The sequence below is a fragment of the Gobio gobio genome, assembly GCF_949357685.1.
Source record: "Gobio gobio genome assembly, chromosome: 19".
In the NCBI taxonomy this organism is placed as follows: Eukaryota; Metazoa; Chordata; class Actinopteri; order Cypriniformes; family Gobionidae; genus Gobio; species Gobio gobio.
This window is the reverse complement of record NC_137112.1, coordinates 12,980,495-12,999,705: the sequence shown is the minus strand read 5'-3', so window position 1 is coordinate 12,999,705 and position 19,211 is coordinate 12,980,495. Positions and strand designations below refer to the sequence as shown.

General features: G+C 42.1%; 1 protein-coding gene across 4 annotated transcripts in view; it reads right to left on the bottom strand.

Moving 5' to 3' along the window:
* Positions 1–19,211, bottom strand: part of lrp1aa (low density lipoprotein receptor-related protein 1Aa) — a 307,973-nt gene that overhangs the window by 39,482 nt on the left and 249,280 nt on the right. For all 4 annotated transcript variants that reach the window (XM_079844459.1, XM_079844460.1, XM_079844461.1 and 1 more), the window contains exons 56-70: positions 18,792–18,975; positions 16,829–16,914; positions 16,621–16,740; positions 16,340–16,527; positions 14,633–14,838; positions 14,301–14,489; positions 11,317–11,465; positions 11,099–11,192; positions 10,900–11,016; positions 9,344–9,463; positions 7,391–7,513; positions 7,106–7,231; positions 1,869–1,985; positions 534–640; positions 303–435 (exon numbers count right to left, since the gene is read on the bottom strand). In XM_079844459.1, coding sequence (XP_079700585.1) covers positions 303–435; positions 534–640; positions 1,869–1,985; positions 7,106–7,231; positions 7,391–7,513; positions 9,344–9,463; positions 10,900–11,016; positions 11,099–11,192; positions 11,317–11,465; positions 14,301–14,489; positions 14,633–14,838; positions 16,340–16,527; positions 16,621–16,740; positions 16,829–16,914; positions 18,792–18,975 — 2,059 coding nt within the window. The remainder of the gene's footprint in view (positions 1–302; positions 436–533; positions 641–1,868; positions 1,986–7,105; positions 7,232–7,390; positions 7,514–9,343; positions 9,464–10,899; positions 11,017–11,098; positions 11,193–11,316; positions 11,466–14,300; positions 14,490–14,632; positions 14,839–16,339; positions 16,528–16,620; positions 16,741–16,828; positions 16,915–18,791; positions 18,976–19,211) is intronic.

Here is a 19,211-nt window from a genome sequence, read left to right as displayed (position 1 = left end):
CAAGTTGAACTTTTTTGAACCAGTTCAGGCAACTGATTCTGTACAAGAATGTGGACTAAATACAAGGAATTTGAGCAAATAATAGCCTTTTGCTCTGTTCCTTACACAAAGCTTTAGGAGATGTAATATAGTGCACAAATTGTATGGACTTATTTGATGGACCTTGACAAACATGGGTACAATAAATTGTCATTACATGGAAAAGAGCTGTGAGAAGATTCTTCAAAAGGTTGGAAGCAACATAATATTGAGGGAGTTTCAGTTTAAGGTCTTGAACATGTTTTTGCATGTGTGTGTTTAACCTCCAGTGTCGCAGTTCTCCTCGTCACTGCCATCCATGCAGTCGGCATCAGCGTCACACCTCCAGCGGAACGGGATACAGTGACCGTTCTTACACTGAAACTGGTCATTATCACACTTCACATCACAGCCGTGCTGCAAAACACACACAATACATCCTGCAATGAGTGTTTGCTATTCATGAGGGTCATCATTTACGAAAGTTTTCCTGCACTGAATGGTTTTTGAAGTACCTCATCAGATCCGTCAGCGCAGTCATGATCTCCATCACACTTCCATCTGCCAGCAATACAGCGGCCGCTGGTGCAGGAGAACTCACTCTCAGAGCACTGCCTGGGCACTGACACACACACACCACACAAAAGGACAGCATTATTCTATCATATCTGGTTATATTTTAGTATACAGTAGGGTGAATCACATGAAACATGTCCAGGTCACATTTCACTACATAATCAAACGAAAGAAATAATAAATGATATTTAAGTAAATGAAGCCTGTTGTCGGGGTAAAATTATTTTCCAATAATTTAATAACAATAAAGCACATTTCCATCAGGACCACTCTCATCAAAGATGATTGAAAGTTAGCACATCATTTGCATTGGCGGTATGGTTCTGTTCTGGGCAAGAACTCCCTGTGCATTCATGCAGCCTAGCATGGATAAGAGCAGGGAGAGCATAAAAATCATACTAGAAGTGCACCACAGGACGCATCATAAAACAATAAAACAATGCAGTTCATGGCCCCTTTAAGTTAAAATGTATCAGTAAATCACAGTAATAATAATCTGAGAATGAGGATCGCCACTATTAGTAACTACAAACAAACTTAAAGGTCTGGAAAAATTACAATGAGAAGTTTAGGGTGGGAAATGTGCTTCATTGCCATTACAAATATGGCCTGGACATGGCGGATTTTCACATCAACTCGGCTGTAGAAGCAGGGGATTGTAGGTGATATGACCGGAGACACAGGGACAGATGGAGGTTTGGGTGTTTGGGAGCAGCGGGGAACAAAACATTAAATTCAAATCATAACTGCTCAAAAACTGCAGGAATGGGTTTGAGAGTGGCTCACTGCTAAGACTGGAAAAGGCTCAGTAATGTATTGTCATTGACTTAGTTTCAAACACATGGACATCACAGTCCAAAACGATAGATAGCTTTGGTTTTTCATGCATATTAACATTTAGTAAAACACAAAGGAACATGCAAGCCTCCCTGTCACCAGCGATCAGCCACTGAAGGAGACGTTCCAGGACTGAAGGACATTTGAAAATGGAAACCTACCTCTAACCCACATCAATGTGGCAGTGTGAAATGAAGAATAAACACAAGATGTAGACACGTGAATGACTGGACGAAACGGAAACATGCACGAAAAAAAAAAAGCCCCCTTGTTCATTAACAATGTGCTCATGAACAAATAAATGAGAATGACAACGACCAGTGTGAATTTGAGGGAGAACCGAGAGGTGCGTTCTGTTCCTGCTGTCATGTAACATGAAGCGTGTCTCTGGGCGTGTGCCTGACGTTCACACGCATCAGTGGCCGGTGGAAACCTACCACACTTGTCCTCGTCCGAGTTGTCCCCGCAATCATTGTCATAGTCACACTGCCAGCGGCCGGGAACACAGCGATTGTTTTTACAGCGGAACTGATACGGCTCACACGTCCTCTCATCTGCATATATAATCACAAAATGAATGCTGTAAAAAATGGTCTAATATTAACTAAATGTGAGTCACTTTAAATGTACAATGACAAAAAATTAGATTTGACCAAAATAATTGTTAATGCATAAAACTATTTTTTTATTACATTCAAAAATTAGTTTTTACTATTTTAAATTTGACAAAAATAATTAAAAAATAAATTATAAACTGAATTTAACTAATAAAACTATGAGTTTTAATCACATTTAAAACTAAAATTTTTTAAAATGTTAAAATTGACCACAATAACTTCAAACACAAATTATAAACTGAATTTGACAAATAAAACTGAGTTTTAATCAACCAAAAAATATTTAATTAACAAAAAATATTGTTTTAATCACATTCCAAACTTTTAAAATGCTTAATTTTAAATTTGCCCAAAATAATTTTAAATTCAATTTTGAATTCAACTAAGAAAACTACTATGAGTTTTAATCATATTTAAAAGGTTAGTTCACCCAAAATTGAAAATTACCCCATGATTTACTCATCCTGAAGTCATCCTAGGTCAGGGGTGTCCAAAGTCCGGCCCGCTGGCCAAATGCGGCCCGGGGATGAATTTCAAACGGCCCGCAGCTTGTCTATTAAAATATATTATATGTGGCCCGCCACGGATAATTTACAAATCGTGCAGTTTCACGATGTCAACGCAAGGTGGCAGTACTTTTAGGCCAGGGAAACAGCGGCACTTGTGCTCTGCGCAACATTTCTTTTACTGTCTATGTGCGCAACTCATGAGCTCTGACTCTGAATAAAACGTGTTTACCTGCTGAGTGTCTCGATCCAGCGCCCGCCCACTAAACAGCCCGTGAGAAGTGTTCGAGTTCAGCGCAGAGGTCTCCGGTACGAACTGCGAATCTCTCATTTAGTATTTTTGTCTTGTTTCTAGTATTCTTAAATCAAGATGCATTTACTAGATAAGTTAAATGGCATTAGATATTTTTTCTTATTTTCTGGAAAATAAAATGAAATTGAAGAGAGTTTTTGGTTAAAACAAGCAAATATATCTGCTAACGGCAAATATATCTGTTTGGAATCTTGTCTCTGTCCCAAACAGAAACAAGATTATTTTTCTAACCCATTGGCAAATAATTTAGTTTGTTTCAAGCAAAAACTCAATTAATTTTGGACACCCCTGTCCGAGGTGTATGACATTCTTCTTTCAGATGAACACAATCGGAGGAGCAGGAGCAGAGCAGAAGCAGCAGTGCCTTTCGGATCGTTGCTCACGCTGAATTAAACCCACAGTGCATTGTTCTGATCAAAATTGACCTGATTAAAATGAAAAATAAAAAATTCACCATGAAATCATGTAGTGAAGTGTTCCGTGTGTTTTACAATCACCATATGACATCCGGCGCTGAGAAAAAAATTAAATAAAATACACCAAGACACAACACTGCCAGAAGTTTTTGCCCAAACTTCAAATGCCCCTTTAAATTATTAAAACTAGAAGCTTATCTTAACTTTAAGGTTACTTTAATCATGTAAACTACCTATATACATAGGCGTCGATTTCGGGGGGGACGGGGGGGACGCGTACCCACCAGATTTCGTCATGAGTCCTTTTGTACCCACCACTTTTTTTTTTTTTTTTAAACCTCGAGTTCAATTTTGCGGTGAAGCATTGCTGACACACACATATTATTTTTTCCACTCAATTGTGTCGTAATAACGATATCTTATGTCGTTTTAACTAGCCTACATCTTTTCTCATAATAACGAGATCTTATGTCGTTTTAACGACATCTTTTGTTGTAAAAACGTTTGAAAAGCAGAAGCAAGCTCCGTAAAATAGGCTCTTCCGCTGCCTGTATCAGTGGCAGTGCCCATAACACGAAATTGTTGTAATGGATTGATGTAGCCTATACAGTTCTTAACAGCCATGGGTAGCAGGTGCCATGGACCGCTCATGATTTAGCGTAGCCTAATGACGGACCCCGGTGCAGCCACAAATATCATAATTATCTATAGGCTAGGCCTACTGTAATTGAGACATTCAAGAAATGTATTAAAAAGAAAGACGCTTTCAGCCTTACTCAAAGAAGAGCCCTACATTTCTGCCCGAGCCCGACGGGACCCGACTTTTTTACGCCCTAGGGCCGGGCTTCGGGCCAATTTTCCAGTCATAGCCTACCTCAGACGCGGGCCGGGCTTCGGGCTTTTTTAGGCTATAGGACGGCGCTATGCAACACGCATCGCCGCAAATGAGTAAAGCAAGCCAACACGCAAACTGCCACAAGTGAAACTGAAAATAAGCTAAGTTTTAGATGCTCAAAAGCACAATCATCTTAATTAAAATTAATGAGACTAAAGGCTCTTACCAGTGTTTAGGTCGCTCGTTCTCATAATGCGGTCTTTGATGTTGAAAAGAGCTGATGAATAAAATACTCATATCGGTTGATTTCGTTGACATGAACTCCGTTAAATGTGCATATAGCACGGGAATTGAAGATCGGATATATATTCATTTCGCGGAGAGGTGTAGCCTAAGGTACGACAACCAGCATGTTTTTTATTTTTAATTATTTGTTTCGATTGTGTAGCCCGTTTTGTTTGCGCGCGCCGTTGCGATCTGCCTGCCTCATCTTGTCAAAAATGCCTTTTTACTGTGATGGTGGTGATAATAGGCTAAACGTTTAAACGATGCTTTAAGTGTTTTTTATGGATTTAATAAGCAAGTCAAGTCAAGTGTTGATTTCAGAGGCTAAAGTGTTGGGTTAACTCACTGGCCGCTGGCCGCTTGGTCGTCACTTTAAAAAGCAAAAACTTTAGATTAACAAACATTAAATGCTTTAAACATTTTTCTAAATTAACTTAATAAAGAAACAAAACGAAATATATCTACTTTGACATTAAAAACAAAACTGAACTATTTTAATGGCTGTAACTAATGTGTAATAGGGAGTAGTGCTGGGCGGTATGACTAAAAATTTATATCACGGTATTTTTCTAAATTATATCGGTTTCACGGTATATGACGGTATTTTTTCCCCTATGTATGACAAGGTGTTAATCACATTTTCTACTGATTAAAGAGGAAATACTGAAGGAGATTGACTAGAATACCCTGTTTTACTGTCATGACGAGTGAATATTGTAGAAAAATTCCACACTAGAGTTAATAGGTCTACAGGTTTACAAAATGATGCTGTGGAGACAACAACCAATAAAACACAGACCTGCAACACGCTCAGAATCATACTTACAGACACCTGAATATTAAAAGTTGAGTTGGGCACCTTAAGCATTTTAAAAATAGAACCCTATATAACAACAAACTGCCAAAACGAGGAGAAACGCGGATATTAGCAATACATTTAAGAGCACTCTCTGAACGAATGACACACATCAGTTTAACACAGAAAGAATAAAGCAGTTACTTTTTGGCTCATTCTTCTTTGAATTCTCAGTTTATTTATTAACTTACATCATTGTCTTTTGAATAATCCATCGTGTCAGCGCGTTGGTGATCAGACATACGGTATCAGTGTAATCAGTGCACATTTCATTTTAATAAGACGTGATGAAATATGCGCGCATACACGCTTCTGGTTCATGTCTAGAGCACTAGAGTTTATTAAAAAATATGTCCATAAAAAAATGTAAACGTGCTCGCTCCGGTCTATATCAGTGTTATGATCCATGTGGTGAGCGTTGTTAAACTCATCGCAGCGCTCCGTGCAGAAACCGCTCTCTCTCGCGCGCCGCGTGTAGTTTGAATTCTCAACTATAATCAAGGGCTGAATCCGACACCGCTCCCATAACCTCAAATATAGCATTATTTGGAGGGCACAGCGCTTTGTAGTGGTGTCCAAAACCCTAGTGGACGTTATTGAGTGCACTCATTCTATCCCATTGCACCGCAATAACGAGTGTACAGCCGATGTACACACAACTTCACGCACGTTTTCATTCACTCCTTCAAATAAAGTGATAACATGAGTATAGGATACAGCCATAGGCTGTGCTGTAATGCGATCTCAACTGTGCTCTGACTGCTCTTACTACAGTGCATCAATGAAATGCGTCCCCCGCTGCGCCGCGTTCCGAACGTTGTTTAAGCGGCATATACCGGTATTGCGGTATCATCAAAATTCATATCATAAAATAAATAAATACCGGTATTCGGTATGAACCGGTATACCGCCCAGCACTAATAGGGAGGATAAAAAAAACACGGGCTCCAGTGGGACTCTGATAATGAAGTGGTAAAAAAAATTGCAAAAATGAAAAATATTAAAGAATTCGCGGGGCGCTTTCGTCGGCATGAGTAAGATAGGCTATAAGACCCGCAATATGACTCTCATCTGACATTTTTATTTATTTACATTAGTAAGCTGCAGGACATAGTCTTTCAAAACATGACCTGCGCGAAAGAGAAAAAAAAAATGTACCCAGCACTTCTGAAAATGCACTTCTGAATGCGTCTCTGTCCCCAGCACATTTCAAACCAAACTGACGCCCATGCCTATATACATACTAGATATATATACATATCTATGCCTAGGCCTATATACAGCATATTATATGCATATGTGTTTTGGACAGAGGGGGACACGGTCGCATTTGCAGCAGATATGCTGCCCCTCATAAATCAAAGCACGAGACAGACAGGGGTCGGGGGAGAACACCGGGAAAGGTGACACAATGGACAATATTCGTCTGTATTTGCAATACACAAGCCGCTGCTCCCGCTCTCCATACGCACTGCTCCTTCGCTGCCACCGCAAGCCAGCGTAATGCCTTTCGCATTTAAAAACGCTTGCGCTACGTCCGACGTCATCGTCGTGCCAGTTATGCGTTTTTTATAAGTTGAATACGGAAGGCAGTCTGTGTGGATTACTTTTATAATGGATGGATGCACTTTTTTGGGCTTCAAATTTTAGGCTCCCGTTTACTCCCATTATAAAGCCATATACACCAAATCATGGGGTTTCATTTTCATTTTTGGGTGAACTATCCCTTTAAAACTTGTTATATTTTAAATTTGACCAAAACAACTATACATCTTACTAATACACTGAATTTTTAATGAATAAAACTACTACGGTTTAATGACATTTGCTAGTCTTATAGACGCACCGCACTCCTCTTTGGGCTCATCTGAGGAGTCGCCGCAGTCGTCCTCTCCGTCACATTTCCAGCGCGCTGGGATGCATCGGCCGGAGTCTTTACAGCGGAATTCATCCACACCACACGTCATCTGAGCTACAGAGAAATAACAGAAAGAGGTGACGCTAATATTGATATAATACTGACCGACTGATGCTATTTTGTGATTATAAACATGCCTGCTTCTGTCTATCAATAGTCTTGGAAAAGTATAATGGGAAAAATGGATACTGTATATGATGAGAGTCCCCTTACTGCAGTTGGCGGGTTCGTCGGATCCATCGACGCAGTCGTTATCACGGTCGCACACCCACACACGCGGGATACAGCGCTTGGTTATGGTACACTGGAACTGGTTCGGTGCGCACGTCACCTCCGCTACACACAAATAAACATGTTATACTTCACATTCTCTCACCTGTGCATGGTGAAGCCATGACCAAACCAACTAAAATACACTGAAAAACTGTTCAGCATCATTACTTTTCAGTGTCACATGATCCTTCAGAAATCATCAACGTTGAAAGCAGTTGTGCTGCTTCATATTTGTGTGGAAACCGTGATACAGTTTTATTTTCTGGATTCTTCCATGAATAGAAAGCTCAAAAGAACAGCATTTAAATATAGAAATATTTTGTAACATAAATGACTTCACTGTCACTTTTGACCAATTTAATGCTGAATAAAAGTATTCATTTCTTTTAATAAATAATAATAATACAAAATCATACTGACCCTAAAGTTTCAACAGTACTTTATAACATCAAATTCACATACATTCTAAATCATAAATGTTGTGAAAACATCAGCTGAATATTATTCTTCTAATATTTGATAGAGAACATTTTAGAAATGCCTCAGATATTCATCTTCCAGTGGTGTCTGTGATGTATGTGTGTGTGAGTGTGTGTGTGTGTGTGTGTGTGTGTGTATGTGTGTGTCAGGGTTCTGTCACTAGTTTATTCTTGTTTTTGTGACAGAGCCCTGACACTCCTGTATTTGTCTTGTCTCTGTGTAAATTTGAGTACAGGGCTTGTAATTTGACTTTGCTGGCCATGTGCTTGTTTGTCATGTTTGGTGTGAGCACATGGCTTGTCATGTGTTTCCTTGTGCCATGTACTCTCCTGTCCATTGTCTAACCCTGCCCATCTTGTTATCTGATTATTGGTTCATTTGCCCCACCTGTCCTCCCTTGTTTGTTTCCCTGTTTATTCTCCTTGTGTTTGCAGTCATAGTTGTCAAGTCCGCGTATAACATACGACTTTGGGCTTCTTTTTATTGGCAAGTCATGTAAAAAAAAAAAATCACAAGTTGCGTTTTTTTGGGCTTATTTTAAAGAATGTGGTTGCTTTGTTTCTTTACATTTATGGTCGCTGTTTTATCCAATACATTGACTGACACTGTCTTCTCACAGCTAATAGCCAATCAGTGCAACGATACAAGTGCTGTAGTAATTCGTCCTCATACATCCCGCCTCCTTCTCCCCCTCATTGAAGAAAAACAGCTTTCAACGTTTAGGCATGTGACGTTATAAATGCACAAAATGATAGTTAGTAGACGTAAATAGACGTATATATTTTTACAAACAATGCCTAAATAGTATGTGACAGTCATTTTCAATACTATTTAGGGCAGAGAGTATATGCACATTGAGATGCAGGGCTTATCTTTTTCACGGTTTGCAGTGTGTGCAAATCACATCTGTTTTTACTTTTCAAACTCCGAGAGGTTTCAGTTTAATATGTTGCAGGCTCATTTATTGATAAAAAATAATTGATCATAAATTATATTGATGATAATAAATAATATAGGGCTTGTTTTGGACTTGTTTTTGAAGCTGCGGTTGCTTATTTGACTCACGAGAGTTGGCAACACTGCTTGCAGTTCTATGCTGGATCGTTGTCGTTTTTTACCCATCGTATGTGCTTCATGTTTCCCTGCTCCTTGTGTCTAGTTCAAGTCCAAGTCTTGTTTCACCCTCGGGGTACTTTTTGTTTTATTTTATTATTAATAAAAAGCCCATTTCTCCTGTGATTGAGTCTTTGTCTCATCCCTTACCTCAACCCTGATAATGTGTGGCTATACAATGAATCACATTAAAATAAAAATCACGACATGGCCTTATGCGATTATTAAAGCACAAAAGACTTTATATGCCTATTGTTCTTTTAGCTGCAGTATTTTTATCATTTTCTTAAAGAAACTCACGGCAGTCTTTCTCATCCTCTCCTTCTCCACAGTTGTCCTGGCCGTTACAACGGAATATTCCTGGAATACAGCGACTGGGATTGGTGCATTTAAACTGACTGGGCAAACACACGTGGATATCTGCAAAACACAAATAACACATACTTATAACATCGACATGGTTATTGACCTACAGGTACAGTCATATGTTCAGCCTAAAGCTGTGAAAAGTGAACTCAATACCAATGAAAGCAATAAGTCTCGAGTGGCAATGCCTTACAGTAACCTTACCACAGATAATGTTCTTAGGCAAAGTCAAGCCTTTATAAAACAGCAGCAAAAGCAATATGATAACAGACTCTTGTTTGCAATGAATACTTCCACTAATCCAATAATCTGAATAATCATCTCTTTTGTCAAATTCACTCTAGCACAATTATATGTATTAATATTGTTTGTCACAAATTTGTATATCATTGAATCAGTGAGTTGTTCAATCGAGAACAGCGACAACTGGATCAGTCCGATTGACAAATTAATGGTTAAGCGCGATTTGCGAACTGATTCATCAGGTTCATTTGAATCGTAAACTCTATACTCACTCTGACTGAATAATTGAATCAGTGACCTGTTGAATCAAGAACAGCGGCAACTGAATCAGTCCGATTGACAAATTAATTGTTCAGTGCGATTTGCAAACTGATTCATCAGGTTCATTTGAATTGTATACTGTAGACTCGCTCTGACCGAATCATTGAATCAGTGAGTTGTTGAATCAAGAACAGCACCAACTGGATCAGTTCGATTGACAAATTAATTGTTTAGCGCTATTTGCGAACTGATTCATCAAATTCATTTGAATTGTAAACTCTATACTCACTCTGACTGAATCATTGAATCAATGAGCTGTTGAATCAAGAACAGCGGCGGCAATTGAATCAGTCTGATTGATAAATTAATTGTTCAGTGCGATTTGCAAAAACTGATTCATCAGGTTCATTTGAATTGTATACTGTAGACTCACTCTGAACGAATCATTGAATCAGTGAGTTGTTGACTCAAGAACAGCGGCAATTGAATCAGTCCGATTGACAAATTAATTGTTCAGTGCGATTTGCGAACTGATTCATCAGGTTCTTTTGAATTGTAAACTGTAGACTCGCTCTGGCCGAATCATTGAATCAGTGAGTTGTTGACTCAAGGACAGCAGCAACCAGATCAGTCCGTGACAAGTTAATCAGCGTGATTTGCGAACTGATTCATCAGGTTCTTTTGAATTGTAAACTGTGGACTCGCTCTGACCGAATCATTGAATCAGTGAGTTGTTGACTCAAGGACAGCGGCAACCAGATCAGTCTGTGACAAATTAATCAGCATGATTTGTGAACTGATTCATCAGGTTCTTTTGAATTGCAAACTGTAGACTCACTCTGACCGAATCATTGAATCAGTGATGAATGAGTTGTCGACTTGTTGACATTTGATATTTGCTTTTGGATGTAGTGAAGTAAAAGTGAAAATTTGCCAAAATAAAAATATTCACAAAAAAGATACTTAAAAAATGTACATAAACATACCGCAGTTGGCCTCATCAGAGTTATCCTGGCAGTCATTGTCTCCATCACAGATGTACGCTGGGTTAGTACAGATACCAGTGCCACACTGGAACTGACCCGGTCTGCATTTAAACTCAGCTGTTGAAAGAAATAATTATTACACATCTGTTATCATGGGTTTGGCTGTGCAAATGTATCTCCTAAAATCCACATCACTCACGGCAGTCGGCAGGCTCGTCGGATCGGTCGCCACAGTCGTCCTCAGTGTCACACTTCCACCAGAACGGGATGCACTTGTCATTCTTGCAGACAAACTGAGGAGAGATGTTTAGGTACATTTGGTACTGAGGTCCATGTTTCTGAGAAATGGTATTTGTTATTCTGTCTTAGACTGGGTTTAGCGAATCTCATGATCTGGGTTAAGTGTCATGCCCTCACCTGGCTGGCGGTGCAATTAGACATGCACTGTTTCCCATCAGCAGCCAGGTAGAAGTTATTTGGACAGGCACATTTATAACCACCACCCGGAGACAGCAGACACAAGTTACTGCAGCCGCCGTTGTCTGTCTGACATGGGTGATTCGTGACTACAATGGAAAGAGAACACAACATTTTACAGGCGATAGAAGATTAATTTTTTTAAAAAAAAAATACATTCTCTTAACCCAGTTTATTGTTTACTGAGAACTATTAGTATGCTATTCATGAGTTTATCTGCTCCAAAAGTGTAAATATTTAGCATAACAGACACCAGCTCAACCAATAGTGGGAGTTTGGGGTGTGGGGCGTGGCTACTGTAGCAGGCTGAGAGTTTGCGGCGTGGCTACTGTAGCAGGTGGGGAATCTGGGGCGTGGCTACTGTAGCAGGCTGAGAGTTTGGGGCGTGGCTACTGTAGCAGGCTGAGAGTTTGGGGCGTGGCTACTGTAGCAGGCTGAGAGTTTGGGATGAGGCTACTGTAGCAGGCGGAGAGTTTGGGGTGTGGCTAATGTAGCAGGCTGAGAGTTTGGGGTGTGGCTACTGTACCAGGTGGAGAGTTTGGGGTGTGGCTAATGTAGCAGGCTGAGAGTTTGGGGTGTGGCTAATGTAGCAGGTGGAGAGTTTGGGACATGGCTACTGTAGCAGGTGGAGAGTTTGGGGTGTGGCTACTGTAGCAGGTGGAGAGTTTGGGGTGTGGCTAATGTAGCAGGCTGAGAGTTTGGGGTGTGGCTACTGTAGCAGGTGGAGAGTTTGGGGTGTGGCTAATGTAGCAGGCTGAGAGTTTGGGGTGTGGCTACTGTAGCAGGTGGAGAGTTTGGGACATGGCTACTGTAGCAGGTGGAGAGTTTGGGGGCGTGGCTACTGTAGCAGGTGGAGAGTTTGGGGCGTGGCTAGTGTAGCAGGCTGAGAGTTTGGGATGAGGCTACTGTAGCAGGCGGAGAGTTTGGGGTGTGGCTAATGTAGCAGGCTGAGAGTTTGGGGTGTGGCTACTGTACCAGGTGGAGAGTTTGGGACATGGCTACTGTAGCAGGTGGAGAGTTTGGGGTGTGGCTACTGTAACAGGTGGAGAGTTTGGGGTGTGGCTACTGTAGCAGGTGGAGAGTTTGGGGTGTGGCTACTGTAGCAGGCTGAGAGTTTGGGGTGTGGCTACTGTAGCAGGCGGAGAGTTTGGGGTGTGGCTAATGTAGCAGGCTGAGAGTTTGGGGTGTGGCTACTGTACCAGGTGGAGAGTTTGGGGTGTGGCTACTGTAGCAGGTGGAGAGTTTGGGACATGGCTACTGTAGCAGGTGGAGAGTTTGGGGGCGTGGCTACTGTAGCAGGTGGAGAGTTTGGGGCGTGGCTACTGTAGCAGGTGGAGAGTTTGGGGTGTGGCTAATGTAGCAGGCTGAGAGTTTGGGGTGTGGCTACTGTACCAGGCGGAGAGTTTGGGACATGGCTACTGTAGCAGGTGGAGAGTTTGGGGCGTGGCTACTGTAGCAGGCGGAGAGTTTGGGGTGTGGCTAATGTAGCAGGCTGAGAGTTTGGGGTGTGGCTACTGTACCAGGTGGAGAGTTTGGGACATGGCTACTGTAGCAGGTGGAGAGTTTGGGGTGTGGCTACTATAGCAGGTGGAGAGTTTGGGGTGTGGCTACTGTAGCAGGCGGAGAGTTTGGGGTGTGGCTAATGTAGCAGGCTGAGAGTTTGGGGTGTGGCTACTGTACCAGGTGGAGAGTTTGGGGTGTGGCTACTGTAGCAAGTGGAGAGTTTGGGACATGGCTACTGTAGCAGGTGGAGAGTTTGGGGGCGTGGCTACTGTAGCAGGTGGAGAGTTTGGGGCGTGGCTACTGTAGCAGGTGGAGAGTTTGGGGCGTGGCTACTGTAGCAGGCTGAGAGTTTGGGGCGTGGCTACTGTAGCAGGTGGAGAGTTTGGGGCGTGGCTACTGTAACAGGTGGAGAGTTTGGGGCATGGCTACTGTAACAGGTGGAGAGTTTGGGGCGTGGCTACTGTAGCAGGTGGAGAGTTTGGGGCGTGGCTACTGTAACAGGTGGAGAGTTTGGGGCATGGCTACTGTAGCAGGCTGGCAGTTTGGGGCGTCGTTACTCTAACTGGCTGAGAGTTTGGGGCGTGGCTACTGTAGCAGGTGGAGAGTTTGGGCCGTGGCTACTGTAACTGGCTGAGAGTTTGGGGTGTGGCTACTGTAGCAGGTGGAGAGTTTGGGGTGTGGCTACTGTAGCAGGTGGAGAGTTTGGGGTGTGGCTACTGTAGCAGGTGGAGAGTTTGGGGCATGGCTACTGTAGCAGGTGGAGAGTTTGGGGTGTGGCTACTGTAACTGGCTGAGAGTTTGGGGCGTGGCTACTGTAGCAGGTGGAGAGTTTGGGGCGTGGCTACTGTAGCAGGTGGAGAAGGTGGAGAGTTTGGGGTGTGGCTACTGTAGCAGGTGGAGAGTTTGGGGTGTGGCTACTGTAGCAGGCTGGCAGTTTGGGGCGTGGCTACTGTAGCAGGTGGAGAGTTTGGGGCGTGGCTACTGTAGCAGGTGGAGAAGGTGGAGAGTTTGGGGTGTGGCTACTGTAGCAGGTGGAGAGTTTGGGGTGTGGCTACTGTAGCAGGCTGGCAGTTTGGGGCTTGGCTACTATAGCAGGTGGAGAGTTTGGGGCGTGGCTACTGTAGCAGGCTGGCAGTTTGGGGCGTGGCTACTGTAACTGGCTGAAAGGTTGGGGCGTGGCTTCAGTAGCAGGCTGAGAGTTTGGAGAATGGCTACTGTAGCAAACAGAGTTTGGGGCGTGGCTACTGTAGCAGATGGTTCCAATAAGCATTTAAAGCATCTTACTGTAGTTGCATAAGAAAATACACCAACCAAATGGTGCAAACAATCAATTTGATTTCTTTTCACTGACTTCACTTTTTGCTGCTGTGATTTGGATGAGATGAGTGTGTGTGTGTGTGTGTGTATATGGGTGTCCTGACCCTCTGGTTGTCTGTAGGGGTGGTAGATGTGGATGTCCATGGGTCTGTGTAGGGTGCTGATCAGCATGGTCTTGTTGGTTCCCTGTGTTTTGTGAGCTCTGTTGATAGACTTGGTCTCCCAGTCTGTCCAGTAGATGTACTCTTCAAAAATTGTCATGGCGAATATGTGCGGGATGTCCTGACTCAAAACTGCAGCACAAACATGAGGATTATTCACTACACAAACATAATAAACACACAACAACCTTACACAAAAATATTTAGCCTACTTGAATACCAAAAATGGTTTAACCGGCAGACTCTTTAGCAAATGGCGTATGTTTTTTCCTCACCAGTGTGCCTAATGGATCCGTCTAAGCTGGCAAACTCAATGTAGTCCTCTCTGGCGTCTGCCCAGTAGATACGATCATTGATGAAGTCTAGCGTGAGACCGTTGGGCCAGGTTATCTTGTCCTGTATGATCACACTTCTGTTGGTGCCGTCCATCCCAATGCGGCCGATATGAGGATTATCACCCCAGTCAGACCAGTACAGGTACCTGACAAAGAAAAACATAATTGTCAAGACACAAGTTCATGAACCTTTAGGGAATATTAGCAGACATAGGAAGCGGAGAACAAAATAACGGAAAAAGAAAAGAGTTAAAGTGCCCCTTTTATGCTATTTTACAGGTTCCTGACTTTGTTTTGAAGCCTCCTCCAATAGGTTTACATGCGTCCAAGCTCAAAAACACTTTGATTTTCTCATAATATGCAGCATCAGGTGCATCATGTATAAAACTTATCGTACATTTCATCCTTAAAGTTTTCAGATTTATAAAACCATGCGTACAACAGAAACTGCGCAAAACCCGGGCTTACAACGCCTAGTTTTACCATGAATAACGTCATCTGCATATCATTTCCATGCATATTCCCACATGATTAGATAAAATAATTCTGTATTTTCAGCTTCAGAATCATGAATATTTTTATGGTGTCACCATTGTCCTGTCCTTCGCAATAATATTGTATCGTGAGTTCAGTATCGTGATATGTATCGAATCGTGACATGAGGGTACCGTTACACCCCTAGTGTCTGTCATTATACCGTCTATGTTACTAAACCATCTGCTTAGACGGAGTAAGTGTGCATCATTGATCATTATTTGCACAGAAATGTTTTCTCAGAACACAAGTTCTGCTATTTAGAACACAAGCGCCAAGCAATCCTCGATAGTTAAAACATTAAAACACAGCATGCCACAGGAAAAAAGTAGTGCAGAGCAAATATTTATATTTAAATTAATATAAAAAAATTGTCACTTCTGGATAATGAATTCATGAAATTCAATGCTTAACTCCGTTAATGAGAGCTTTCCTTACTCCAGTAAAAGACTAAACACATGATCCATACGGTACACATATATTTACGTATATGTGTACATAGTTTATTTTTTATAAATCCCAGTGTGTGGAAATTTGCTTAAGCACATTTCAATGCCTTTTTTCAACGCCCCAGCTCTTTTCTCAAAGTGTCTGAAACAGTTCAATCAGGGATTTGGTCTCTCTAAACCCCGCCTTTCCGAGAGCCTGCTCTGCTCTGATTGATCACATGGGCCAGTCTGTTGTGATTGGTCGATCGTGTCAGAAACCAAACGCTCATTGTCATATCTGAATTTCAGCTCCAGATCTTCCTCAGCTCTTGACACACAGTGATACGAACAGTAACGATGGGCGTGGATTTTACCGTCTTAATCTCATCAAAGTGGATTTGCTTTGGCAGCAGAAAACAGCGTCTTCTCCACATGAACAACACCAACCAAACTCTTCCAGTCTCAGCTACAACTACAGCGCTTGAGGGGCAAAGTAGACGTTGTTCAGCCAATCAAGACCAGAGATGGGATTATGCAAATCTGTTACAAACCAACGTAGGTTCAGCAGGAAGTGAGACTGGAATTACTGACAATTCGTTTCAGTTCAGGATCACTTCTTTCTTTTAGGAGACAAAAACTCCATTTATCTACATAATTACATAAAAGGGGCATTTTCACTGTTTACCCATTGCGGACGTCCACAGCCACGGCTCTGGGTTCCCTCAGTCCTGTGTTGACCAGAACAGTCCTGTATGCTCCGTCCAGCTTCGACACCTCAATAGTGTCCCGTCCCTTATCACACCAGTACAGGTTACCAGCGACCCAATCAACAGCCAGACCATCAGGGTTGCTGAGAGATGTGCGATGGAGAACCTGCCAAAGAAACCAAACGAAAGTCTAGTTTTAACCAACGCTTGGCTGACATCACAGAACGGTTGAATTAAGATGCAGCTTCACTCAAACCACCTGAACGTTGCTGCCGTTGATGTGCATGCGTCGTATCATGCTGCCTTGAGTCGTGACATCTGTCCAATAGATCATCTGCTGCCTGTAGTCGAAGTCTAACGCAACAGCATTGTTCAGACCCTGGAAATGAAGAGCATTCATGAGGAACAACTGGAATGAAATGTTACAGTATAGAGTTTGAAAGACTAGTGCTAGTGTCAAATCATACCTGCTTTATGAGTGTGTAGTTTGAGCCGTCCAAGTTGAGCTTTCTCAAGTAATAACGGTTGGCAAAGATGAGGAACGGCTCCTCGTCTATACAGTGAAATGAAAATGAAAACATATTCAAGTAAAAAAAGAAACTCCCATGACTGCAGGCATGAATAAACTTGCAAGTGTTGAGATTTTAGGCTATTTTGATTTCATAACTTGTCTTCTTTAACACTTGTGGAAAGAAAACATCAAAAAATACACATTTAAGTGTGTATTTTATTAGGCATCTGTAGTTCCCTTTAAAGGGAACTCACGCTGCATCAGAGATAGCAATGCTATGGGAATGTTTCTGCCTGATTGGGTCTTGACACGTGTGTAATCAGTCCAATGATGTGGTGGGACGTCACAACGTAACTCTATATGAGCACCAGGAAGCTCTACAATAAGCACCTGGACCAAACAATGGCAGCTTCTGACTGGCCGAAGCAAGTCGATCACAGGCATGCAGGAAGTATGGCAGCATCTTGTTCCCTTTTCAAGGACCCATGGTTACAGTCGTAACCTGAGACGTTCCCTTTCAAGGAGATGACACCACTATAATATCCACAATGCCTGTCTTGTGTGAATTATGGCGAGCACAACTAAGACATAAGCACTTAGGACCGCGATGTGGGATCCAAGTCTAGAACCTCACAAATGTAAGGGATTATCTGTGTCTGTTTTGGGTGGGTGTTTTAGTTCGGTTTCCTGTGTTTGTATGTGTTCCCATAGTTTCTCTTTGATTTGATCATGATTTTGTTCAATACCGTTGATTAGAATGCCATGATATTTAAACCCCCTGTGTTTGTTTGGTTCATGGTCTGGTCACATCACATTACCAGTTGTTCTATTGTCGTTTTGCCTTGAGTGTTTTATTTAGTGTTAAAGGGGACCTATTATGCAAAATTCACTTTTCAACGACCCTATTGTGGTAAAAATCCATCCTCTCTGTTTGTTATTTTCCCCATAAATCTGAAGCAGTGTCTCGAAATGAGCCATTCAGGAATGTGTTCCAATATGACGTCACACTGTAACAGGCCCCGCCCACGAATCGTGACGGATTCTGCCCTATTAGCTTAGCTCCTCCCACAGTACGCCATGTTTATCTCCTCACCAGATCATTTAACAGCAGCATTCAAGAAATAAATGTATTCTTATTAAAGCTACTTAAGTTATTCAGTCAAGAGCAGTGAGTGATTTTCTGTTTTTCTTTGGTTGTTTGATTCATATTAGCATCTATAGCAGTATGTACTGTATATTACGCTGCTGTCACTTTAATACACAGATCTAATATACATAGACATAACCGACTGTGTTTATGTGAACTTTGTGTTTTTGACATAACCTTGTGTGTTATTTGACGGTTTAAGCGCAATAAGACGTGAAAGAAACTTCACGGGACGCTCCGTCTGACATCCAGCTTTCTGTACGCGTACTTCCGGTGTGTGCGCTCAGAAAACCATATATCATATATTTAGACTGATATGGCTTTAAAACGCATGCAGATAATAAACTTTCAGGATGAAGAACTGCAATGTCACGTAAGCATGAACGCGATAGAGATGATAATCAAAACCAAACAGATGTTTTCGTTTTTTGGAGTATCTGATACGTGAGCTGTACAGGCTCCGCCCTCTTCTGGAAAGGTGGGCGGAGAGCAGGAGCTCATTTGCGCTTAAAGATACATGCACGAAAACAGCTTGTTTTTGTTTTCACTCAAAAATGGCCATTTACAACATCTTATAATAAATGATCTGTGGGGTGTGGGGTAGTTTGAGTTGAACCTTCACAGACACATTCTGGAGACACCAGAGACTTATATAACATCTTGTAAAAGGGGCATAATAGGTCCCCTTTAAAGTTGAATAAACTATTAGTGCCTGTGATTAGATCCTTCTCATCTCATCTTTATTGCAACCGACAGTGACAGTGAATCATACCAGAGGTGGACTTGCAGATGGTAGGGTCAGAGGGGCTGAGCTGGAAGCCGTCCACACACACACAGCGGAAGCTGCCGTATGTGTTGATGCAGTGCTGTGTGCAGGGATACGTGGTGGTGCACTCGTCCACATCTACACAGGTCTTCCCATCATCCTTCAGTCTAAAGCCAGGGTGGCATCTGCACTGGAGAGAGAAACGCATAAGAAAAGTAAGTATCGGATTGTGCCAGTGTAGAGTAAATAAAAAGGGAATTTTTGACAATTCTTCTAGAAGCACATTTGTGAGGTCAGGCACTGATGTTGGACGAGAAGGCCTGGCTCGCAGTCTCGGCTCTAATTCATCCCAAAGCCAGTCAAGTTCCTTATATGGACCTTGCTTTGTGCACAGGTGCACAGTCATGTTGGAACAGGAAGGGGTCA